This window comes from Elephas maximus, chromosome 11 (genome assembly GCF_024166365.1).
Source record: "Elephas maximus indicus isolate mEleMax1 chromosome 11, mEleMax1 primary haplotype, whole genome shotgun sequence".
Lineage (NCBI taxonomy): Eukaryota > Metazoa > Chordata > Mammalia > Proboscidea > Elephantidae > Elephas > Elephas maximus.
Genome location: NC_064829.1, coordinates 89241047 through 89267720, shown reverse-complemented (window position 1 = coordinate 89267720; position 26674 = coordinate 89241047). Strand labels below are relative to the sequence as shown.

Genomic DNA, 26674 nt, shown 5'->3' with positions numbered 1-26674 from the left:
GTCTCTTTCAGTAAGAACAAAACCCTGCCCTTTCCATGATGGAAGTGGTCCAACATAATTAACTTGCCACCAGGTTGTTGGCTGATCACCTCAAGGGATGGTGCCATATTGGGGGCTCAGTTTTGGTCTCTGCTTCTGGCAGACTGGGTACTCAGCAGTGGCTGTAGCCAAGTCAGCCTTGGTGAGTGGAAGTCCATGTTTCTGGGCCCATGTATAACCTCTATCCTTGCCACCACCATGTCCACTTTGTTCATGAGCCCATTGAGCAATGATGGGAGTAACTGGGGAAAGAGGATGAGTGGTTTCCACAGAACGCATCATCCTATTCGCTTGATTCTTAAAATCTTCCTCTGCTGAGGTCACCCTTTGGTGAGTGAGCATTCACATGAGACATAAATATCTTCACTTCTTTGGCCCATTCAAAGAGGTCTATCCACGTATCTCTCCCCCATAAATCCTTGTCTCCAATTTTCCAATCATGTTCCTCCCAAATCCCTGACCATCCAGCTTAATCATTGGCCACAGCCCATGAATCAGTATACAGTTGCACATCTGGCCACTTCTCCTTCCAAGCAAAGTGATCAACAAGGTGCAGTGCTCAAAGTTCTGCCCACTGGGAGGACTTCCCTTCACCACTGTCCTTCAGGGAGTTCCCAGAAAGTGGCTGTAATACAGCTAGTGACCACTTTCGAGTGGTGCTTGCATATTGCACAAAACCATCTGTAAACCAGGCACAAGTCTTCTCTTCTTCAGTCAACTGATCATAAGAAACTTCCCATGAAGCCATAGATGCCAACTGGAATATGGAAGGTAATGTGACAGGAATGGAAGCCACTGGCATTTGGGCCACTTCCTCATGCAGCTTACTTGTGCCTTCAGGTCCTGCTCAGGCCTGATCTCGTTCATACCACTTCCATTTAATGATGGAATGTTGCTGAGCACATCCAACTTTATGGCTCTGTGGGTAAGACAACACCCAGTTCATGATGGGAAGCTCAGCCTGCAATGGTGCCTTGGTATTCCACGGTTAAGTGTTCAGTCTCTACTAAGGCCCAGTAATAAGCCAAAAGCTGTTTCTCAAAGGGAGAGTATTAGCTGCAGAGGATGGCAGGGCTTTGCTCCAAAATGCTATGGATCTGCAATATCGTTCACCAATAGGGGCCTGCGAAAGACTCCAAACAGCATCTCTATCTGACAGTTCAAGAACCACTGGATCAGCTGGATCATATGGCCCAAGTGACGGAGCAGCTTGCACAGCACCCTAAACCTGTTGCAGAGCTTTCTCTTGTTCTGGCCCCACTCAAAAATAGCAGCTTTTTGAGTCACTTGATAAATAGGCCAGAGTAGCACACTCAAATGGGGAATATGTTGCCTCCAAAATCCAAAGAGGCCCACTAGATGTTGTGACTCCTTTAGTTGTGGGAGGAGCCAGATACAATACCTATCCTCCACTTTAGAAGGAATATCTCAACATGCCCCACACCGCTGGACCCTAGAAATTTCACTGAGGTGGAAGGTGCCTAAATTTTTGTGGGATTAATTTCCCACCCTCTAGTACGCAAATGTTTTACCGATAAATCCAGAGTCAATAACACTTCTTTCTTCCTACGTCCAATCGGCATAATGTCATCAATGTAACTGACCAGTGTGATGTCTTGTGGAAGGGAAAGGCAATCAAGGTCCCTGCAGACTATATTATGACTTAGGGCTAGAGAGTCGATGTAGCCCTGAGGTAGGCAATTGAACGTGTATTGCTGGCCTCGCCAGCTGAAGGCAAACTGCTTCTTCTTCAAAACAGGTATGGAGAAAAAGGCATTAGCTAAACCAATAGCTGCATACCAGGTACCAGGAGATATATTAATTTGCTTAAGCAATGAAACTACACCTGGAACAGCAGCTGCAACGGGAGTCACCACCTCGTTAAGTTTTCAATAATCTACTGTCATTCTCCAAAATCCATCTGGTTTTTACACAGGTCAAACAGGTGAGTTGAATGGGGATGTGGTGGGAATCACCACCCCTGCATCCTTCAAGTTCTTGATGGTGGCAGTAATCTCTGCAATCCCTCCAGGAATGTGGTATTGCTTTTGGTTTACTATTTCCCTAGGTAAGGGCAACTCTAATGGCTCCCACTTGGCTTTTCCTACCATAATAGCTCTTACTTCATTTGTCAGGGATCCAGTGTGAGGGTTCTACCAGTTGCTGAGTATATCTATTCCAATTATGCATTCTGGAACTGGGGAAATCACTACACGATGGGTTCAGAGACCCAGTGGACCTACTTTGACACAGATATGAGCCAAGACTACATTAATAACCTGGCCTCCGTATGCCCCCACTCTGACTGGTGGGCCACAGTAACGTTTTGGGTCTCCTGGAATTGGTGTCAGTTCAGAGCCAGTATTCAGTAGTCTCTGAAAAGTCTGATTATTTTCCTTTCCCCAATGAACAGTCACTCTCGTAAAAGGCCACAGATCCCTTTGGGGAAGGCTAGGAGGGAGATTAACAGTATAAATTTTTGGCAGTGTATTGGAGTCTTTCCTCAAGGGGACCGGCCTCCCCTTCATTCAAGGGGTTGTGTGTCTTTAAACTTGCTCAAGTCTGGGAATTGATTGAGGGGCCGTGACTCTCTATTCTGGTGATTCCAGTTAGACTACTGTTCACCTGACCTAGAATTCATCGATTTGTACAGATCAAGTAAATATTTCGTGAATTTTCTATCTATTTCACTCCTAGGGACACCATGATTAACTAGCAAAAGCCATAACTCTATACAAGTCAGACTATTCTGATTACTGCTTTGACTCTTCTGTCCATTACTGTAACCGTGCCCACCTTGCCTTTACCAATTGAGTGCAGCCACTTGGCCCTTACTGCCAGTCAGCCCCACTGTAGCTTGGTATGTTAATTCCGTTAGGGCGGTTCTCACTGTCAAATCTGACTTGCATAAAATAGCAATCACAGCAGTCTTCAAGGAAGCTGGGGTTCCCTTCAAGAATTTGTTCCTCACCGTTGTGGTAAAGGGTATGTCCTCTGGGCAGTCCATTTGTGGGTCTGTGGGTGTGACCTGATAAATTCACTCTAGCATGCCAGTTTCCCTAAGCCTCTGGATACCTTCTTCTACAGCATACTGAGGCAGGTCTGCTATTTCAACTTGATTCAGTGTAGGCCACTGAGTAATCCATGCTTCAGCAACCCAACCAAATAAACTACTAGATCCTTTCCTAACTTCTCGAGCTGAAGCACTGAATGAAGAACTGTGCTGAGTGGACCCATACCAATAAACTCAGACCGATCCATCTTTATGTTCCTTGCACCATTATCCCACACCTTTAATAACCATTCCCACACATATTCCCCAGGTTTCTGTTTGCACATATTAGTAAGTCAAGCAGTTCTTTTGGAATGTAGCGTATCTCCTCCTGGGTCGCACTTTGTACTTCACCTTTTGGGGTTCACTGGGACTTAAGTCTAGTTATAGGTCTAGAAGCCAAATTCGGTGGTGGTGGGGCGTTTTGAGAACATTCAGCATTGTCTTGTAAAGCATCTGTCTCAGGCGCTGCCCCAGGCAATGACTCAGACAAGGTCTCTTTAGACATAGCTGGACTTATCTCATTAGATGAGAGTGGAAGGGCTAATGATTTCACTAGGCAGGATGGTTTAGCAGACAAACATGGAGTAATCTCTTCAGATGGGAGTGACAGGGTTGGTCTTGTTGGGGGGAATGATTCAATGGAATTTAGGGGCTCAATGTCTCCAACTTCTTGATTATCTGCCCATATGTGCCTGTTATGGATTGAATTTTGTCCCCCAAGAATATCTGCCAACTTGGCTAGGTCATGATTCCCAGTACTGTATGACTGTCTACCACTTTTTCATCTGATGTGATTTCCCTATGTAAATCCTATCACTATAATGTAATGAGGTGGATTAGTGGCAATTATATTGATAAGATCTATAAGATTAGATAGTGTCTTAAGCCAATCTCTTTTGTGATATAAAAGAAAGAAGTGAACAGAGATACAGGGGGACCTTATACCACCAAGAAAGCAGTGCCAGGAGCAAAGGGCATCTTTTAGACCTGCAATTCTGTGCTGAAATGCTCCCAGACCAAGGGAAGACTGATGACAAGGACTTTCCTCCAGAGCCAACAGAGAGAGAAAGCCTCCCCCTGTTGCTGGAGCCCTGAATTCGGACTTCTAGCATGCTGGACAACGAAGAGAATAAAATTCTCTGTGTTGGAGCCATCCACTTGTGGTATTTGTTATAGCAGCATGAGATAACTAAGACAGTCCCCATCCCAGTTTCAGGATCCCATTTCTTCCCAATCAATGCCCTCACTTTAACTTCAGACAACTCTTGAGGTTGGCAGTTGAGTTGGCATTGTAATTCATCCACTTTTACAATAAGACTCTGGGTTTGGTTTTTGGCATTATCAGCTCTGTTACTGCAAGAAATAAGGCTCTCTTTCAAAGCACAAGTGGAAACTTTGAGGTCATTTATGTGGCACTCGAGCTTTGACTCTGAAGCTGTGAGAGCATCTCTTTCTTTCACCAATTTGTCTATCGGAAGTAGTACCAACCAACAAACTTCCTTATACTTCTCATTCTGACAAAACTGTAGAAAGGTAACACACATGCAATTACCCAGAGCCTTGCCCTTCACCAATACCTGATCTATTGTTGGTGATATTTTTGCATATTTGTATTGCTGCCTCATGCCATGGATTAGCAGTACCCTCTTTACTACTGCAAGCAGAGTCAACAACATCTTTAAAACTAACCAGTCTTGAGAACCAATTTAGAAAACTCCTCCTTACAATTTTGTTTCCCTAATCCATTCTTGGTACCAAATGTCTTATGCTAGGTTCTTTAGAGAAGCAAAACCAGTAATGCATATAAATATATATATATATATATAGAGAGAGAGAGAGAGATTTAGATCAAGGAAATGGCTCACTTGGTTGCAGAGGCTGGAATGTCCCAAGTCCGAGGATCAGGATAGAGGCGTCTCCTGATTCACATAGCCACAGGGCCTGGGAAACTCAAGAACAGCAGGTCAGAGAGCAAGGCTTTTTTCCACATGCTGTGAAGATCAATGAATCCCAAGACTGGCAGGCAAGACTGCAGGTAAGCTGCTAGCTCAAGTCCCAAGAACTGGAGGTCAGACAAACAGGAGCCAGCTGCAGGATCCAGCACAAGCAAAAAGTACCCAAGCCTTACCAGTCTATCTGCTTATATTCAATGGAGGAGACATGCCCAAGGAAACTCCCTTTCAACTGATTGGCTACTCACAGCAGATCCCATCATGGAAGTGATCACATAATATCAAATTTCATCAAGGAAGTCATCACATCATAAGACTGCCAAACCACCGACAATCATGGTCCAGCCAAGTTAACACACAACCTTAACCATCACAATGAGACCATACAGTCAACAATTACTTTAAAATAAATATGAGAATGTAAGGGGGCAGGGAAACTAGATTAATGAAAACAGAACAATCAGAACGGAAATAATGAGAATGTCACTGAACAATTTTGCAGAAATTGTTGAATAGGAACCTAAACTGCTTTATTTAAACTTCACCAAAAACACAATAAAATATCAGTTAAAAAATAAATACATACAATTTTAAAAAGTGAATCTTAACAGGTAAACCGGGATGTGTACATGCAAGTATGAGTGGGTGTCAAAATTATCACCATGGATTTAGTCCCCTGGTGATGTCTGTAGTTAGGGAATTTTGGAATTCCTTCATTATATAACATCGCCAAAGACTCAGTTTCAAAATAAGGTCTAGTTCATAGTTACCAGGGGTTTGAACTTCAGCAGCTGATGAGGATCAAAACCAGCTCAGCATCTCAACCATGTGAATGTCTTTGGCTTTGTATCTGAAAGAAGGGAAGTGAGAATATCAACCAAGAAGGGATGAAATACAGCAAACTGGGGGAAGTGGTGAATTATTGTACTCACATGGGCTGGACCCTTGTGAATAGAAATGGGCAGATGGAGGGTAGAGGGAAGAGGAAGGTGGACACTCAAGATCCCTGACTCTCCCTCCATGTACCTTCAGAAAAGGTGCTCTCTTACTCCTTCCCTGTCAGCAGTGCTTATCAACTGATGACTTTGAAATTGGGTGTCTGTTGGGTAAGAAAAAATTTGGCAATGTGCATCTGTCAGCCCGTATCTGTATTGTGGCCCTGAAAATTTCAAGTACCAGCACAAAAAGGGAGAACTGGGAAAAGGCACCAGGGTTAGCAGTGGGTGACAGCTTTATGTTGTGTAATTGTACTACAGAGAAAAGTAGTATGGAAACCCTGGTGGCGTAGTGGTTAAGTGCTACGGCTGCTAACCAAGAGGTCAGCAGTCCGAATCTGCCAGGCACTCATTGGAAACTCTATGGTGCACTTCTACTCTATCCTATAGGGTCACTATGAGTCGGAATCTACTCGACGGCAGTGGGTTTGGGTACAGAGAAAAGTCTTCAAGGTGGAAGCAATGGGTTAGTTTGGGAGTGCTATTTCGGGGAGAAGCTAGGTTCAGATTAAGAAAGAAAGGGAAAACAGTAAAGAACCTCTGGCAGAAATTCATCCAGACACTGCTCTTTCTGTCGATAGGTCTGGATTTTCTCTGTGCACCTGGTGCCCCAGTCCTTACTTTTCTAGGTAGGGCTCAAAACCTTCGGGGCCATTCAGCTAGAAAAACAAAATCCCTGACAACCAACGGTGACTTCTAAGATTTTCCGTAATATACCTCTGGGATGAGTGGTAGGACTGCTAAGATGACTTTTTGATTTCTTCTCCCCAACTACTTAATATTGGTCTAGTCCAGGGCTGATCCTCTGTCGATTCCGTTCTCCAACTACACTCATTCCTTTGAAGATCTCAACCAGTTTAGACCTCCAAGCCAGAACCTTCTCCCAACGTTCATTCATTTGTGGAACTGCCTACGTCATCTAGTTACACTGGGATTTCACCGACATTTCAAACTGAGCACGTTCAAAACTCGATTCCTCGGTTTTCCTCCAAGCCGCCACCACTTGCCGCCTCCTCTCCTATATGATGACAAATCCACGTTTCTGCTGCTCTTGCCAACGACCTTACTCACTACTGCGCGCAACTTCCAACGAAAGTACCAAGCCAAAGGTCCAGGAAGAGGGCGGTCTGTGCGTGTGAAACGGGTCTGCGCGGGACTTCTGGAGTCCTACTTTCGGCGGTTATTTTCGCTCCTCCTTTATCCGTATCCCCTATGAGAGATACGGGGAGGCGAAAACAGGAGCGGGAAGGCACAGGCCGAGAGGAGGGCAGGGTTCCGTGCCTTTGCACTTGCCCAGGTACCCAGCAAACGTCCCCTTCTCCCCAGCCCCGGTTTCCGCGGGAGATACAAGGACGGCTTCACACTTGCCCCTCCCCCCCACCACACACTGTGCCCACTGTTAAGAGGTGGGTGTGAGGCGGGGCTCTGAGCCTCCTGCCAGTTTCCGTGGAGAAGACAGCCTTGGAAAGGCGCCCCACTCCAGGTTGGCTGTGGGGAAAAGACTGTTACCTAGAAGGCTGTGCTTCGTGCGTCTGCGTATGTCACTGGGCCAATGACAGCCTATCAGAGAGGGGTTTTTTGTGGGTCGGGTGTATGGCCCGGACTTCCGGCCTTTTAATTGTACGTCATCGGCATGCGACGGCTCTTTGTGCACAAGCTGCGGCTATGGCTACTTTATTTCGACGCAGCCTCTCTACTCGGCTTTCTGGGACCCCCTCCCACGCCTTTGTTGGATTCGTGACCCCCCTGTAACTGTGTGTCTCCTAGGCTGCCACTGGGTCCTCGGGTTTCCTGTTGCCGCCGCACGCGCCAGCCGTTTCTGCAGCTCCGGATGCCCGCCCTGGGCATTGTGCGTCATTTATACAGGGGACACTGAGGCCTGGTGTACGAGTCACCCCAGATCACCTCTTCCGAAGCAGGAGAAACCGCGTGGCCAGCACCGGTCTCCAGCCTCTCAGTATTGCCGCTTTTTTCTACAGGGTCCCAGAATGGCGGTGGCGCTAAGGGACCGGACGCAGGTGAGTGGAGGATGTCGCTGGAATTGCTGCTTCTCTGCTAGGTCGGAGAAGGCTCATGGGCCGGCCGGAAGCTGAGAAAGGCCTGGATTTCACTTTCCAGCTGTTTGTTCACGGCAGTGGAGCTGGCTTGCCACTTGCTTTATTTCCAGGTCTATGGGAGTGTCAAGGAGACGTCGTGGTGCAGTGGTTAGTTAAGCGTTCCGCCCGTAATCAAAAGGTCGGCGGCTCGATCCCATCCAGCGGCTGCGCCGAGAAAGACCTGGCAATCTGCTTCTGTAATGATTACAGCCTAGGAAACTCTGTAGGGCAGTTGTACTCTGTCACATGGGGTCGCTATGAGTCAAGTCTAAACCCATCAACAACAGCGGGTGGGGCCTCTGACTGGTCCTCAATCAGTGCTTGTAGTATGATTGATGTCCGTTCCCCCGGGGTCTCCCATGACACTTACAATGAATCCAAACTCTCTGCTGTATATTGCAAGTCCCTACCCAATGCTCCCTGGCCGACCACCTCTGACCTTGTCTCCTTCCATTCTTTCCTGCTTGCTGTTCTGCAGACCCACCAACGTGACCAACCTGAGCTCTCTTCTGTCTCCTAGCCTTTACCTAGCAGTTCTCTCTGCCAGGGACACCGTCCCTGGATCTTCACAGTGTGTCTCTTCACATCTTTCTGGCTCTCCTCAAATGTTATTTCTTTGGAGAGGTCTTTCCTAGCAGTTCAGTATAAAAAAGTCCCTTTTCTGCTTGTTTGTGGTCTGGTATTTTTGTGTAGCGGACCTGGCAGAATTACAGAAGTCTATTGGGTTGAGGTTTTCTAGGATGTTGTGGGAGCAAATAGGAGAAATAAGGAGGAAAGAACCATAAAAGCTGGCCTTTATTGAGTCCTTGATGTGAACTGAGAGGCAGGCATTATGAATCACCTCGTTACATCCTCAACTTCTCAGTTAGGATCTGTTATCACTGTTTCACAAAAGAGGAACTCAAGGCTCAGAGAGGTTATGTCGCTTGTGTGAGATCACACAATGGTTAAGTAGCAGAAACTCATATCCAGTATGTTGACCACCAGAGTTTTTTTTATCTGCTGCTCTCCCACAGTAGACTGGAAAGTAGTGGAGGTGACAACTAAGTGAACTTTGCAAGCTGGACAGTATTCCTCCAGCTGGTCTTGTATGGGACTAGGGGAGGGGAAGCACTCAATGCAGAGGGAACTAGATGGACAAGGATAAGTTATATTGGTTGTTTCAGGAGGCCCAAGAGGGCTTGTGTGGTTCCCATGGTTGCCCCCACCTTCACCCAACACACACATCTGCTCAGATAGGTCCTGGGAGAGTGAGTGTGTGGCCTTGCTGGATGTTATCTCACCCTTAGTCAGTACAGGCATTGTGGCTAGTCATAGGCCTGTGTTCTCCTGACAGTAGCCTGCATTGCCCCTGCCACTTATGTTCCCTAGTCTGGAAGTGTTCTAGACTTAGGGATATCTGCTGTGGGGATGCAGGAAGAATAAATAGGATGATGGCTCATTGTGAATCTCCCTAGGAGGCGGTGAGGCTCACAGGGAGCCAGGGGTACAGGGAGCCGCCCAGCCCCTGCCACTCCCCAGAGAGGTGCCACCTGCGAGGCCTCTCCTGTGAGTTCATCGATGACAGCTCTGCTCTTCTGCCAATGTTCACAGAAATGTTTTCAGGAGTTGCTGTAATGGATTTAACAACAGAAATTACTAGAAATCCTTCCCAGCCTTGTTCCTGTGGATTCACTTTGGTGAAGGAGGCGTGTCAGGGTTACTCCATTGGACCGTGGAACAGAGGGACCTGTATTCAAGTCCTTCCCCTGCTCATAAGACATGTGGTTCTGGTTGGATCAGTAGAGTCCCCCTGGCCTCAGGTCAAACACTATGATGTGGAGAGGGTGATGGTGTTCACCTTACCAGTGTGGGAAGATTAATAAGATCCCAAAGCTCACCAAGTACCTAATGAGAAGCCCAGGGATGGATCTGGCTCACAGCTTGATGGATGACAACCCAGTTCTCTGTTTCTTTGCTTCCTCTCCTTGGTCCACATCCTCAAGTGGGTTCTCTGGCAGTAGTTGCAGGATGCTTTGGGATGACAGCAGTGGTAGGTCCCCTCATTCAGCCTTCCTGAAATGAAGGCTTTCATATCACAGAGTGGCTGGTTAGGTTACCTGGCTCCCTCAGACTACTGATTATCAGGGTGTGCTTCTCACCCTCCCTGGGTGTCAAAATCACCTGAGGAGTTTAAAATCTACTGATTTCCAGTCCTCCCCCTCACATATTTAGCTTCAGTTGGTTGATGAATGGGAACCACACAGCCCCAGGGAGTTCTGATGCACAGGCAGATTGAAACCCACAGACTTAGATTAATTAGAAAACACCTTCTGGAAGGAGGGGGTCATTTCCCTGGATCCCATGGCTGTGTCTGAACAGTGGGGGATTATTTAGGCGGAGGTCAGAGGAAATATGTGCTGCCTAGAGAGCAGCACTACTGTCTGCAGTTCTTGGGGGCCAAAGATGGGGCTTATACCCTGACTTCCAGGTCATGGGTCAGCATTTTGATTGCCTGAATGGGAATAGCTTCAGTCCACACTTGCATCCCCGTCCTGATGTCCCAGACTAGATTGAGAGGTTTCTTCTCTCTTCCTTTTCCATGAACAGGATGTCCTGTTCTAAAACCAGAGCTGCTCTATGAGCTGAAGCTTGGGCAGGAGTTATGGACTATGAAGAAAGACCTCTCCCAAAGCATCTGTCCAGGTGGCTGATAATATCTGGGCAAGTAGGGACCCTGTAACCTGCAGACCTTTAGGAGACCACTGATTCTGGATCCCCTTGGGAAGGTTCTTGTCTTTATCTCTCTGGGTTTGGGGGAGCCATGGAGCCTATTGACCTTTGCTTCTTCTATCCTTCCACCCTCTTCACACTCTTTACTGCTCCTCTGGAGGTGTATTAGGTAATGTCAGGCTCTGGGCGCCAACTTCAGAGAGTGGGATTATCCCCTTAATGGCAAGGGGATAACAAACCCTTTGCCTTTGATTGGATTCCAAGTCATAAGGTCAGCAGTTTGAACTCACCAGCCACCTTGTGGAAAAAAGATTATGGCCTTGGAAACCCTATGGGCAGTTCTACTTTGTCCTGTAGGGTTGCTATAAGTCCAGTGCTAACTTATGGGAATTAAAAACTGGCTTTGCCATTCACCAGCTTTGTGGCCTAAAGGAAGGTGTGTGATCTTGTTCCTTGGTGCATCAGTTAGGCTAAGTTGATTCTATCTGCTGTAACAGAGCATCTCCAGAATCTCAGTGGTTCTGCATGTGAAAATTTTTTCCTATACAAGTAAGGGAGACTCTGGACCACACAGCTATCCAGACACCCAAGTATTTTCTGTCTCTCTTTTTTTTAGTAATATTTTTCGGGTACGTAATGCTTAACATCCATGATATGTTATGTGAAATAGAGCCTTATGTGATTTGGACATTGTGTGAACACCATATTGTATATAGGATACAGGTGCACAGGACGGTCACTTGTATGACCTGTGCCACCGCCTCACCAAGGGGCTGCATGAAAACTTTGGCTCTACCGCCACCATTCCTACATGGTCACGCCCAGTCTCCAAGAGCTGCTGTGTGTGCTTGCAGTTCAGCCACCAGCTCCCTTCCCTTCCTTCCTTCCTCACTGCCTGCCTTCCCAGTCCACCACCACTGCAGCCCAGACCGTTAGGCAGCTGCTACCACAGAAGGAGCCATGGCCTTGGCCCTGGCATTGCACATGGGGCACCCAGGCCAAGTGGGGCAGTGGCCTCAGCAGGGCATCCCTGTGGCATCTGTGCAGTCCCTGCCTGAGGTGAGGGCAGTGGAACAGACAGCCATCCTTGGGTGCCGGGACCCCCTCCCCCTCCCACCCCAGAGGGCCAGAGTGGACTCAGAACCAGAGAAATAGTGAGAGACAGATTGGATCTCTAGCAAAGTATGTCCACTACATCCTGTTCTCCGATCAGGATTTCCGACCTCTATTATAACTTTATGGGTCCACAGACATGTATGTGATCAGACTTTGCCCAAACGAACATTAAGTGTCACGTACCTGTATTGTGTTTTCAGTAAAGCTTTACTGAAGCTTTACCGTAAAGGTTCCCATTCAACAACTTCTACAAAATCGTTCAGTGATATTGGTTAACATTCTTCACAATGTATGAACACTCTTATTTTCGTTCTGGTTGTTTCCATTTCCATTAATCCTCTTTCCTTGCTTAACCTTGTCAGCTTTGTTTTAAAGTTAATTGTTGACTGTTTGGTCTCATATAGATTTTTTTTTTAAAGGAGCACAGTACTCGTGATTGATATTCTTTATTTTGTGAGCCAATGTGTTATTTAGCTAAAAAGTGACCTCTGGGGTTAGTTTCAGTTTAAGGCTTAAAGAGAATCTCAGGGCAATCGTTTTAGGGAGTCCTCAGTCTCAACCAGTCTAGTTAAGTCTGAATTTTTTAGGAATTTGAGTTCTGTTCCACATTTTGTTCCTGTTCTATCAGGATCCATCTATCGTGGCCCTGAACACAATGGTTGGTAGTGGTAGCTGGGCACTATCTAGCTCTTTTCGTCTCAGGGTAGATGAGGCTGTGGTTCATGTAGGCTCTTAGTCCTGTAGACTACTTTCTTCTCTGAGTCTTTGGTTTCCTTCTTCAGAGAACCAAGTACTTTCTCTTGTCAACAGGTGGCTTTTTTTCCCCCAATTGTACGTTAGATGAACATTTACAGAACAAACTAACTTCTCTTTAAATAATTAGTACACGTATTGTTTTGTGACATTGGTTGCCAATCCCACGACATGTCAACACTCTGCCCTTCTTGACGTTGGGTTTCCTATTACCAGCTTTCATGTCCCCTCCTGCCTTTCTCTCCTTGCCCCTGGGCTGGTCTGCCCATTTAGTCTCGTATTGTTTTGTGGGCTGTCTAATCTTTGGCTGAAGGGTGAGCCTCAGGAGTGACTTCATTACTGAGCCAAAAGGGTGTCCAGGAGGCATACTCTCGGGGTTTCTCCAGTCTATGTCAGACTAGTAAGTCTGGTCTTTTTTGTGTGTGTGAATTAAAATTTTGTTCTACATTTTTCTCCAGCTCTGTCCAGGACCTTCTATTGTGATCTGTTTCAGAGCAGTCAGTGGTGGTAGCCGGGTACCATCTAGTTGTGCTGGACTCAGTCTGGTGAACAAGTGACTTTTAAGGTTGCCCTGGTGTCCTTCTACCCTGGTGGTATAGTGGTTAAGTGCTGTGGCTGCTAACCAAAAAATAGGCAGTTTGAATCTACCAGGTGCTCCTTGGAAACCCTATGGGATAGTTCTGCTGTGTCCTATAGGGTCGCTATAAGACAGAATCAACTCAACAGCAATGAGTTTGGGTTTTTTTTTTTTTTGGTTGGTGTTCTTCAGCTGGCAGAGAGTTAACAAGAAAGTTTAGAGACACATCCAACCCATTTCTATACATGCCTGTTACACTGACAAGGATGCAGTACTGGTCCATATGTGAGCACGTGAGGTTGAGCAGTGGGGTTGAGCTGTGTGCCTGAGGAGAGGCGGAAGTGCTTTGGTGAACATCTGCTGAGTTGTCTGCACTCAGTCTCTTCTGAACCGATAGTTGTAATGGTTTCTGTGTCATTGGGTTGTTTGAGGGTGTAATCAGATAGTGCATGAAACTGTTTAGCACAATGCCTGACCCACAGTGTGTGGCTCAGCAAAAATCAGCTGTTAGTATCACTCATGTTATGATTTTAGTCATAATAATGATAATAACTCACATTTCCTCCTCAACCGTGGGGAAAAAGAAACTTTCTTCCTCTCCTGATTATTTTCTTCAATTATCCTCTGCCCTCCCACCTTTCCCACTTTCTCCAGTATCTCTGTTCAGCCCCTCTTCAGCCCTTCAGAGTCTGTTCCAAACCTTCACCACCTCCTCAGTCCCGTACCGCCACCTGTCTCAGTGGCACCTGAAACTCAACATGCCTAACAAGAAACCCATGACCTTGCCCACTTCTCTCACCGCCCATGTTTTAGTACATGTATCCTCCGTCCAGGCAAATAAGAAGGCTGGATACAATCTCAAGAACACCTTCATACCCCCATCTCCATCAATTTCTACATCTAGCCATTCCCAGATTCTGTCCATTGTACATCATACACATCTCCTGAATCCAACACCTCCAGCAGTGCCCTCAGATTTGTCCCCACACTTAGTCCAAGGTCTCGTCTCATTATTTGTCTGAGTGATGCCAGTAGACTTCTAACTGGTCTCTCCACATCTACTCTATGTCTCCTGTTACCTTGTCTACCGCACCAGCTCCTTGAGCCACTCAGCCCTTATTCTAAACATTTACCACACCCCAACCGCTAATGTCTCAGCCTGTGACCGCCAATGTGTCAACATAATTTCATCTTAAAAATAAAACCTGCCCCTTTGTATTGTTTGATCCTCAACCCTTAAACACTCATCTAAATGTTTTTCATCTGTTAACTTCCCTTCTTACCTACCCAGCGAGGTCTTGCCTCTGGGCACAGACAATTCTTGTACCATAGTCTCGGAGAACTCCCTTCTTCACTTATTTTCCGTCTTCTGTAACATCATCCTTTCTCTACTTAGAATAAAAATATGCTCAATTCCTTACTGTCTTAGTTATCTAGTGCTGCTATAACAGAAATACAAGTGGTTGGCTTTAAGAAACAGAAATTTATTTTTTCACAGTTTAGGAGGCTAGAAGTCCGAATTCAGGGTGCTGGTTCAAGGCTTTCTCTCTGGTGATGCTGGAGGAAAGTTCTTGTCTATCCTGAGCTTCAGCTTCTGGACGATCTTCACGTGTCTTGGCATCTATCTTCTCCCATCTATGCTTTTCTCACTTGATTGTTTAATCTCCTTTATATTTCAAAAGAGATTTGACTCAAGATACACCCTACACTAATCCTGCCACATTAACACAACAAAGACAACCCGTTCCCAAATGGGATTATAACCACAGGCATAGAAGTTAGGATTTACAACACATATTTTTGGGAGGCATAATTCAATCAATAACACACTTGAAAATCTCACAAAAAATGCCTATGGCTCTTTAATGGTGCTACGCTGGTGTTGACTATCCTTCCCTGTACAACCAGGCTTCCTAAAGGAGAAGTCTCATTCTTGGAAAAGTATATATTCACGTTCCATACCTTCCTTTTTCTCTTATTTTCTGTCACTTTTTGACTGAATTATAACTTACAGGCAGTAATGTGCACAGACCTGAGGACATCAACTTGATGAGTTTTTGCAAATGTATAAACCCAAGTGACCACCACATAAACCAAACAGCAAACCCACTGTCATCAAGCCAGTTCTGACTCATAGTGACTCTGTAGGGCAGAGTAGAACTGCCCCCTAGGGTTTTCAGGGCTGCAAATCTTCACAGAAACAAACTGCCACATCTTTCTCCCATGGAGCAGCTGGTGGGTTTGAACTGCTGACCTTTTGGTTAGCAGCCAAGCGCTTTAACCACTGCATCACAGCGCTCCTAACCACCACAGGTAGACTAATATACAGAATATTCCCAGTACCTCAGCAGTCTCATCATGGCCCTTTGTAGTCAATATCCCCCTCTACAAAGAAAACCCCAATTTAGAACCTGTCTGCATAGATTCGTTTTGACTGTTTTTGCATGAATATAAATGGAACCCCGCAGTGTCCTGTGTCACATGTCTGTCTTCTTTGGATCGTGAATATGTCTGCAGCATTATTTTTCATGTGTTTGCATATAGGTGGGGTTGGTTCCTTCTTAGTACTGTGAAGTGTCTCATTGTATGATACGCCACCATTTTTTTTTTTATTCCTCTCTTGATTAACATTTGGGTTTTTGGATATTATAAAGGTTGCTAAGAATATTCTTTATGGTTTCTTGATGGCTATAAGCACTCATTTCTCTAGGGAGCTTACCAAGGAGTGGACTGGTTGTTTTACTTTATCCTTACGACAGTCCTTTACCTCAGGCTCCATTTTTATCCCTCTGGTTTAGAAGGGAAAATAAAACTTACAGAATTTGAGTGTCTTGCAAAAGGCCACAGAGCTGTGGGGTGCTGCTGGAATTTGAGGCTGGGATGTTTGTCCTCAGAGACCATGAACTTATCTACAATAATCAAGTGGCCTTTCTTTGTATGGGGAGTGTACAGGTTGAAGATGAATCACGAACTGCGGTTTATGATACATTACAATCATTGGTCTATGAATAGTCTTGTTTTCATTCATTCATTCATCCATTCTTTTTTGAAAACAATATCCTGAACATCTCGCAGCCCAAAAATAACATTAATCGATACCCTATATGGCTCTGTTATATGCTTCTTCCCTTTCCTGTACCTGTGCTTCCTCCACAGAGATAACCCTTTGCCTGAGTTATGGGTTTATTGTCCCAATCCTTTTGTGCAAATGTTTTTATGTATACATTCAGTTTATTTATTAGCTCTAGAGCTATCCAGGTTTTTGGTTTTTTCTTGTGTCCATTTTAGTAATGTGTACCTTTCAAGGAAATTGTCCATTTTATTTAAGTAGTCAGTCGATTGTTTTCCAGATCATTTTTTGGTGTACTGTATTCTTTTGGGAGCTCTAGTGGTGCAATGTTTAAGTGCTTGGCTGCTAACCTAAAGGTCAGCAGTTCAAACCTACCAGCCGCTCCGAGTCAGAAAAGACCTAGCGGTCTGCTCCCATAAAGATTACAGTCCAGGAAACCCTACAGGGCAATTCTGCTATGTCCTGTAGGGTAGCTATGAGTCAGAATTAACTTGATGGCACACAACAACAACATATTCTTTTGTATCATTATATCGTAATGTATTCATGCATTCTCCACAGCATTTAATTATTTACATTTTTTCGTTCTCACAGTCAGTGCTACCATGAACATTCATATACATGTGTCCTCACCTACATGTATAGGGCTTTCTCTTGATAATGTCCCTAGAAAGGGAATTGCTGAATTATACGGTAAGCGAATATTCAGCTTTAAAAGGCAATTCACATTGTTTTACGGTGTTATGTCAATCTACACTTCCACCAGGAGAATATGAGAGGTTCAGTTGATCCATTTTCTGTCCATTACTAGATTTTATAAAGTTCTTTAATTTTTTTCAAGCAAACAGGCACAAAATGGTATCTCATGTGGTCTTGATTAGCAGTTCCTCATTGCTAAGGAGAAAGATCCCTCTTCATATGTTTTTTTTGGCCAATCTGTGTCATCTTTGAAATGTCAGTCCATGATAATTGCCTATTGATCATGAGATGTCCTTGCTGAGAGCAAACTCACCACACACAGTGCCATTACTACTATGTCCACCCACCCCCTCTCCTGGAATGTGTGGAGGGCTCTTTCCTGCCTCATTCTCTCCCCCGGTCTCCCTTCCAAAGTGGAAACAGGCAAAGACCAGGAAAGAAAGAAATGGCAAACTTACGTTTCAGAGTTTTCAAAACATATCAGGCACAGAGGCACTATTTCCGTCTTTATGTTCTCACTGAAATGGTGGTTTTGTTTGTTTTATGTTGGCATTACTAATAGGCTATTTTTTATGTCCGGTGTCTTTCAGCAAAACTTAAGACCACAGAGCCAACTGCTCCAGAGCCGATGTTGTCTGAGGGAGCCTCAGTCCAGGGACAACTGACACCGGGAACCTTCAAGAACTCCCAGCTGAGGTGAAAGATCAGGAGGGGCCAACAGAAATGCAGGACCAACACTTGAGACCAGGGATAGATCCCCAGAAGGAGCAGCTGCCTGGGAAAATGAGCCCTGACAATGATGGTTTGGGGACAGATGATGGTGCATGTTCAAGGATAATACAGGAGCAAGTCTCTCCAGGAGATGGTGTCCATGACAGTGACTCACATAGACCTGCTGAAGATGCCATGACTCAGGAAGAAAGACATCCCTATGTATGCAAGGAATGCGGGAAAACGTTTAACAAGAAATATCTCCTTGCTCAACACGAGCGGATTCATTCTGGAGTGAAGCCCCATGAGTGCACAGAGTGTGGGAAAACTTTTAGCAAGAGCACAAACCTTCTTCAGCATCATGTCATCCACACTGGGGAGAAGCCCTATGAGTGCACAGAGTGTGGGAAGGCTTTCAGCTTCAGGTCACACCTTACACGGCACCAGCAGTTTCACTCTAGGGAGAAGCCCTTTGAGTGCACAGAATGTGGGAAGGCCTTCAGCCACAGGTCACACTTTGCACAGCACCAACGGATTCACAGTGGGGAGAAGCCCTATGAGTGCACGGAGTGTGGAAAGGCCTTCAGCCGTAGTTCATACTTTGCACGACACCAGTGGATTCACACTGAGGAGAAGTCCAATAAGTGCATTGAGTGTGGGAAGACCTTCAGCCGTAGGTCACACCTTGCACGGCACCAGCGGATTCACACTGAGGAGAAGCCCTATGAGTGCACAGAGTGTGGGAAGGCCTTCACCCAGAGCGCACACCTTGCACAGCACCAACGAATTCACACTGGGGAGAAGCCCTATGAGTGCAGTGAATGTGGAAAGACCTTTGCCCATCTCTCCACTTTTGTCTTGCATAAGAGGAGCCACACAGGAGAAAAACCCTTTGAGTGTAAGGAGTGCGGGAAAGCCTTTCGTGATCGGCCAGCCTTCATTCGACACTACAGCATCCATACTGGGGAGAAGCCCTATGAGTGCATCACATGTGGGAAGGCCTTCAACCGCAAGTCACACCTCACTCAGCACCAAAGAATTCATACTGGGAGAAGCCCTATCAGTGTGACAGATGTGGGAAGACCTTTCATAAGTGAGCAAACTTCAGTCAACATCCAAGGACTTCTTTTGGGGACAGACTCTTTAAATGTAACCACTGAGGAAAATCTTTGGCCAGAGAAACCGTCTTACTCAACATCTGATCGTTTATACCAAAGCGAAAGCTCACAGGTGTCATCCCTGTGAGAAAGTGTTGTGTCACAAAACTTAGACTTGTCATCTAAGAGCCATATTAGAAATTGAGCTGTCTAGAGTCTGACTCTACATCTGAAAATTCATCCAGGAGAGAGACCCACTGGTCATTGTTCACTTACGAAAATCTTCAGCCACATCTTTCTTAGTTTACTCTGCAGTGTTATCTCAGGAATATTTAAACCAAGAATGAGAGGCAGATGTTGCACTCCACTGGACCAGATTCGATTCCCAAAAAACAGGCGGTTAAAGCTATGGTGATCAGACAAGGCTTTATCAGGAAATTTACTTACAAAGGTTGATGTCAAGAATCTTGCAATGGGCAGTGAAGCCTCAAGTGTCACCCGTGTAGAAGTCCGCACACAATGGCGAGGGGTGGGTATTTATATAAATCAGTGCTCATGTGCAAGGATTCATGCAGGGGAGCCTCATCTGTGATGGATGGGATTGTTTTTGTACTAGTTAATGGTCTCCATCGATGTTCCCATGAAGTCAAGTATTTGGTGTATTTTTTCCTGGCCCAGGTCACTGTACAGTGAGTACTCTTGTCTCTCCCAGAGCTCTCTGTGGCCAGGACCCTTCTGTATTGTTCAAGGCCCTCTCAGCAGAGGAGACAGAAGAAAAAGGAAATGGAAACAGATTTTTTCAGAGTTCCCTGCCAAGCTTATTACATTTTGTCATTGATTCCTTATTTAAGAGTAGGATAGTATTATTTCTCAGGAAAAAAGGCCTCAGGCCTGTTATATGTTCACTGCTATCCCTCGCCAGTGGAGTTTATCAGTTAAGGGCAGGTCTGAAACGATTTTTTAAAAGCTTTTGTTCTGCAACGTTGACCTATCCTTGAGGTACATAAATCTTTGAGAAATATGAAGGCTTAAGTCATGAAAATAGTTTATATCTAAGGAGGTAAGGATACACATACAAGTGGATGTATTTTATTGCACCAGTTAAGACTTTTTAATGCTTTGATTAAAAAAAAAATTGTTTCTTCATGTAGTTCCAGTTGCACAACATTCATACTTTTTTTGGGTCCTAATTTATTTATTTTTTTCTTTTTCCTTTTGTGGCAAGTGGATGATAGTGGAGCTGTATGACCTTCCTAGGTGAGTCTTAATTCTTTACTGTCGCCAGGGTTTCTCAGCTTTTTTAATCCTCTGTAGAGAGATTTCTCCAAGTCTACCTTGACAGTTTTCCAGGGGTTGGATTACAGCTAAAACAAAGCACATAGCTAAATTAAGTTAAAGGATCATGATAAGCTAAGAAAAACACAGAGATGGAATTGTATTTTTCATCTGAATGAAAGATTGTGTGAAGATGTGCGTTAAAGTAAAATGACCGGAACTTTAGCCAGTGTACCAGGCTGTGTACATGCAAGTATGTGTGGGTATCACAATCACCACCATGGACTTGGTTCCCTGGTGCTGTCAATAGTTAGGGAATTTTAGAATTCCTTCATTTGATCTTTTTTTTAAGCTATATTCGGTAATCATTGTTATCACATGTTAAAAAATACATTGTACACATAGGTTAAAAAATAAATGTGTAGTTTTGCACTGCCATTGTGGACAGAAGCCATTCTGTGTGATTTACACTGTCTCATTATTGTGAGTGTACCTCCAAGTCTGACAACTCTGCTAAGACCTTGACCCCAAATATTTTCTCCCTGTGTTTTCTTCTAAAATGTTTACAGTTTTACAGTTAAATCTCTGATCCATTTTGAGTGAGATTTTGTATTATAGTGTGAGTTTTAGGCGAATTATTTATTTATTTAGGTCGATGGATATTCAGTTGTTTCATCACTATTTGTTGAAAAGCCTATTCTGTCTCCATTGAATTGCTTTTGCCCCTTTGTCAAAAATCAGTTGGGCATGTTCTGTTTTTTTCTATACTGTTCCATCGATCTGTGTGTCTAAACCTCTGCCAGTACCATAGTGTAACTATCCAGTACATCTTAAAATTGTGTGAAGTAATTCCTTCTGTTTAATCTTTTTTAAAAAGTTGATTTAGCTATCCTAGTTCCTTTGGCTTTCCAGATAAATTTTTGAATGAGTTTGTCTGTATTCCTAAAAAATTGTTCTAGAAATTCATCTTTTCTCATTTAAGCATTTAGTGCTATTCATTTCTCTCTTAGCACTGTTTTAGGCCATCCCATGGTTTTTCATTCAGATACATATATTTCTTGATTTTTTTTTTCAGGCATTTCTTTTCTGACCCATGGATTATTTAGAATTATGTTGTTTAATTGTCAAGTGTTTGGTGAATTTTCTGAAATCTCTCTGTTACCGATTTAGAGTTTGTTTCACATTTGGTCAGAATTCACACTCAGTGTGATTTCAACACTTTCAGATTCATTGAGGTTTGCTTTGTGACTCAGGATATGATCTCTTTTGTTGAATGTTCCATGGGTTAATAAGGATGTGAATTCTTTTGTTCGATGGAGTGTTCTGTAAATGTCTCTGAGATCCTGTTGGTTGATGGTGTTATTCAGATTTTCCATTCTATTGCAGATTTCCTGTCTAGAATTTTTATTAATTGCTGAGACAGGTATGTTTGTAATTTGGAATTGTCTATTCATCCTTTAAGCTCTATCAGTTTTTGTTTCATGTATCTCAAAGCTTTGTTCTTTGATGCAGACACATTTAGGATTGCTGTGCCTTCTTCGTGTATTGACCCTTTTATCATTATGTAATATCCCTTTTGTCCCTGTTAATGTTCTTCTCTCTAAAATATATTTTATCTGATATTAATATAGCCACTCTCGAATTTTTTTAAATCAATGTTTGCATGGTTTACCCTTTTCTAACCTTTTATTTTAAACCTACTTACCTTCCTGAAATCCCAAGTCATCTTCTGTTAATGTTTCCTTTTTCTTTGAAGATCTTTCTCTATTCTTTTAGGGTAGGCCCACTGGTGACAGATGTTCTTAATTTTCCTTCATCTAAGATGGTCTTTGTTTCCCCATCATTCTGCCAATCCATCTTTTAATTGTTAAATTCACTCCATTTCCATTTGAAGTAATTATTGATAGAAAACCCACCACCATCAAGTCGATTCCAACTCATAGCAACCCTGTAGGACAGAGTAGAACTGCGTTATAGGGCTCCCAAGGCTCTAAATTTTTATGGAAGCAGACTGCCACATCTTTCTCCTGCAGAGCGGCTGGTAGGTTCCAACCACTGACCTTTGAGTTAACAGCCAAATGCTTTAACCACTGCGCCACCATGGCTCCTTAATTATTGATATATTAGGGCTTAAATCCACCATTTTATGTTTTTTGTTTGTTCCCTATGTTTTTTTTTTTTTTTCTTTTCGGTTTACTTGAATGGTTTTTAAAATTCCATTTCGATTTTTCTATAATTTTGTTATTGACTGTATCTTTTTGTGTAATTTTTTTTTCAGTGATGTTTTTTCTAGGTATTACAATGCACATATGTAACTTATCAGTCTACTTGAATCAACATTTTAGCAATTTAATGAACTATTGAAATCTTATTTGCATTCAGTCCTTAAACTCCCTGTTCTTTCCATAAAATTATCTTGGTATTTACTCTTCATATATTGAGTAAACATATTCATGTTATAAATTATAATATATCCAGTGCTGTTATAATTTTTTAATCAATTTTCAAACATTTTAAAACTCACGCAGAGGAAAGTCTGTTTACCTCTACTTTTACCCAATCTGTCATTCTTTCTTCCTGAAGTCCCAAGATATCTTTTGTTAATGTTTCCTTTTTCTTTGAAGATCTTTATCTTTCTTCTAGGGTAGGCCCACTGGTGACAAATATTCTTAGTTTTCCTTCATCTGAGATTGTCCTTCTTTTCCCACCATTCCTGAAGGATGTTTTTGTATTATGTAGGGTTAGGTTTGACGGTTCTTTTCTTTTGGCATTAGAGAAATGTTGTGCCCCTTTCTTCTGGTCTCCATGGTTTCATATGAGAAACCTGCTGCCATTTGAACTGTCATTCCCTTACAGGTAATACATTATTTCTGTCTATATACTTTCAATTTTTGTTCTTTGTCTTCACTATTCAGAATTTTGATTATCATGTGCTGTGGTGTGGGTTTTTGTTTTTTTTTTACTTTATTTTATTTGGGGTTGTATCAGTTTCCTAGGACTGCCGTAACAAAATATCATAAACTAGATGGCATAGGAGAAAATAAATTTACTGTCTCACAGTTCTGCAGGCTAGAAGTCCAACTTAACATGTTGCCTAGGCCATGCTCCTTCCAAAATTTCTAGGGGAAGATCCTTTCTTGTCTCTTCCAGGTTCTGATAGCTCCAGACATTCCTTGCTTATAGATGCTTGTTCACATGGGCATCCTTCCTCTTTCTGTTTCCCCCTGTCTCTTCTCTCTTGTAGGAACACCACTCAGATTGGACTAAGACCCACTCTACTCTGGTATGATTTCACGTTAACTGATAACATCTTCAAAGATACAAATTTGAAACAAGGCCTTGTTCATAGGTTCCAGGGGTTAGGACTTCAACAGCTGATGAAAACCAAAACCAGTCCATCTTTCCAATCATGTGTCACTGTCTTTGTAGCTGGAAGAGGAAGGGAAGTGGAAATATCAACCATGAAGGGATGAAGAACAAACCAAGGAGAGTGGAGAGTAATTGTCCTGGCCTGGGCTGGGCCCTTGTGAAGGGAATTGGGAAAGTGGGAGGGTAGAATGAAGAGGAAGGTGGATACTCAAGAGTCCCTAAGTCTCCCTCCACCTACCTCTAGAAAAGAGGTACTGTTTCCCTTCAGCCAGTACCTACCATTTGATGACTTTGAACATGGTTGTCTGCTGGGCAAAAGGAATTTGGCAGTGTAACCTGTCTCAGCCCGAGGAAAATCACCTTTATTGTGGTCCTGAAAATTTCTTTTGCCCCTGAGGAGAGAGAAAGAAGGTTTGGGAACAGGCACTAGGATTAGCTTACGATGGGAACTTTACTTTGTATAACTAGAGTGGACTGCACAGAGAAATCTTCAAGGTGGAAGCAATGGGATAATTTGGGGGAGAATCTAGGTTCTAAATAGGAGAGAAAGGAAAGAGGAAAATTTTTTAAAGAATCTTTGCCAGAAATTCATCCAGGCACTGTCTTTTCTGTCAGTTGGTCTGGACTTCAATTTGTTTGTGCAGCTGGTGCTCCTCCAGTCTTTAGTTCTCTAGCTAAGACTCAAAACCTTTAGGGCCATTCAGTCAGAAAGATAAAATCCCTGTCATCCAATGGTGAGTGAAAAGATGTTAAATAATAAGATCATGTAGAACTTATGACTTCGTTGATTTCTCGTCCCCAAACACTTAATGTTTGGCTAGTCCAGGGTTCATCTTTGTCCATTCTGTTCACCAACTACACCCATTCCTTTGATGATCTCACTCTATGACGACTTGAAATCGGAGTGTAAGCTAGCAACTCCCAAATTTATATCTCCAAGCCAGAACCCTCTCCCAGTGTTCATTCACATTTGGAATTGCCTGTGTGGTCCAGATTCTTGGGATCTCGTGAACATTTCAAACTGACCGTGCTTGAAATTGGAGTGCTAGGTTTTCCTAGAAGCCACCCTCACTTGCCTCTTGCCTAGAACAAAAACCAAACCCATTGCCATTGGGTCAATTCCGATTCATAGCAACCCTATAGGACAGAGTAGAACACCTTCATAAGGTTTCCAAGGAGTGGCTAGTGAATTTGAACTGCCCACCTTTTGGTTAGCAGCCGAGCTCTTAACCACTGTGCTACCAGGGCTCTGCCTCCTGCCTAGGAGATGACAAATCCATTTTCTTGGTGCCCTTGCCAACGACATTACTCAAAAGTGCATTCACTCTCCAACTATGGCTCTGGGATAAAGGCTGCGGAGAGAACAGTCCATGTGTGCAGAATGAGCCTGTGCCAGACTTCTGGAGTCCCCCTTTCATCGGTTATTTGGCTGCTTGTTTATCTATATCCTTTATGAGAGGGGGTCCGGGGAGGAGATAACAGGAGTGGGAAGTAACAGGCTGAGACAGGGGCCCCATTCTGTGCTTTTGCACTTGTGTAGACACCTGGCAAGTGCCCTTGTCTTAGTCCTCCGGGGCTTCTATAACGGAAATACAAGTGGATGGTTTTAACAAACAAGTTTATTCTCTCAGAGCCTAGTAAGCTAGAAGTCCAAATTCAGGGCATCAGCTCCAGGGGAAGGCTTTCTGTCTCTGTTAGCTCTGGAGGAAGGTCCTTGTCATCAATCTTCCCCAGTCAAGGAGCTTCTCAGCACAGGGACCCCAGGTCCAAAGGATGCACTATTCTCCTGGCTCCTATTTCTTGGTGGAGTGAGGTCTCCATGTCTTTCTGCTCACTTGTCTTATATCTCAAAAGAGATTGGCTTTAGAGAAAACCTAATTTTGTAGATTGAGTCCTGCATCGTTAACATAAGTGCTGCTAATACCACCTCATTAACATCAGAAAGATAGGATTTACAACACATAAGAAAATCACATCCAATGACGAAGTAGTGGACAATCACATAATACTGGGAATCATGGCGTAACCAAGTTGACATATTTTGAGGGAACATAATTCAATTCATGACATCACTCTTCTCCCAAGCCTTGATTTCTGCAGGAGTTACAAGGATGGCTTCACTTTTGTCCCTTTGAAGCTATCACCGAGGCTTCCCCCACTCCACCGCAGTTTTCCCCCTTCCTCACAGACCACCAGGCCTCGATTTCTAACCCCGGCTTGGCCTGAACATGCTGTGGCCCTAACCGTGGTTTGAATTTGGTGCCAGAATTCCGCTCATGGGCAAACCAAGATCTTGGTGCATGCGCAGGACCTGAAGAGCCATGGCCCCAAACTTGACCCTGAACTTCACTGGAGAGGAAGATGTTCTCTGGCACGCAGCTGCACCCAAGCCCATTTTAAAAGCAATGGGTCTCTTCTTTTGCAACATGACTCAGCACCTGGATCTCCAAATATGGGCATAGGAGGGATCAGGGTGTTGGATTTTGGGCACCAATCCATGCCCTTTGGGTGCTGGAGGGCATGAAAGCTTCAAGCTCCCCTGGGGCAGGGAGTGTGTGGTCTTTTGGCTTCCAGACCCCACGTTGCACCTTGTTTGTGCAAACAATAAATCGCCACTTTTTGTTTCCCTTGCAACTGGTGTTGTGGCATCCATCTTATTTCGAAGGGCTAATAGAACAGGACAAGAACCCTAGTTTGGTTACACTTTCACATTCGCACCGGCTGCATTGACTGTCAAGAGGTGGGTCTGAGGCGGGGCTCTGGGCCTCATTCGAGGTTAAGGGGGTGAAGACAGACTTGGAATGGCACCACATGCCAGGCTGAATGTGAGCAAACAACATTACTCAGAAGGTTGTATGTCAGTGGCTGGCGCTGAGCCAATGATGGTCTAGGAGGGCATTTCCTGTGGATCACTTAGGGAAGGGTGGGAGTTGTGGTTTGCTGATTGCATTATTTGCCTGGGGCAGTTGGGTTTCTCTGGCTATGGGGATGTTATCTCAGGGACCCAGAAGGGAAGGAAGGTGAGGAGGACAGGTTCCACTCCTGCGTCTTTGTGGAAGCCAGACCTTCCTCTGCCCCATAATGAGGGTGTACCCTGGGCACCCGATGGGGCTTTAGGCTCCCTCCATGCCTCCACTAATGCTCCTTTTACATGGGGA

The 26674-nt window shown here is 44.2% G+C and overlaps 1 protein-coding gene across 3 annotated transcripts in view; it reads left to right on the top strand.

Moving 5' to 3' along the window:
• LOC126085000 (zinc finger protein 805-like) overlaps positions 1-26674 on the top strand; it is an 87149-nt gene that overhangs the window by 53289 nt on the left and 7186 nt on the right. The window contains exons 1-3 of one of the 3 annotated variants that reach the window (XM_049899877.1): positions 17661-19401; positions 20098-20129; positions 23577-26669. In XM_049899877.1, the coding sequence (XP_049755834.1) occupies positions 17788-19020 (1233 nt within the window). In that variant the 5' untranslated portion in view covers positions 17661-17787 and the 3' untranslated portion in view covers positions 19021-19401; positions 20098-20129; positions 23577-26669. Of the gene's footprint in view, positions 1-17660; positions 21142-23576; positions 26670-26674 lie in introns of those variants that run through there. The other 2 variants (XM_049899876.1, XM_049899878.1) reach the window with 2 other exon arrangements.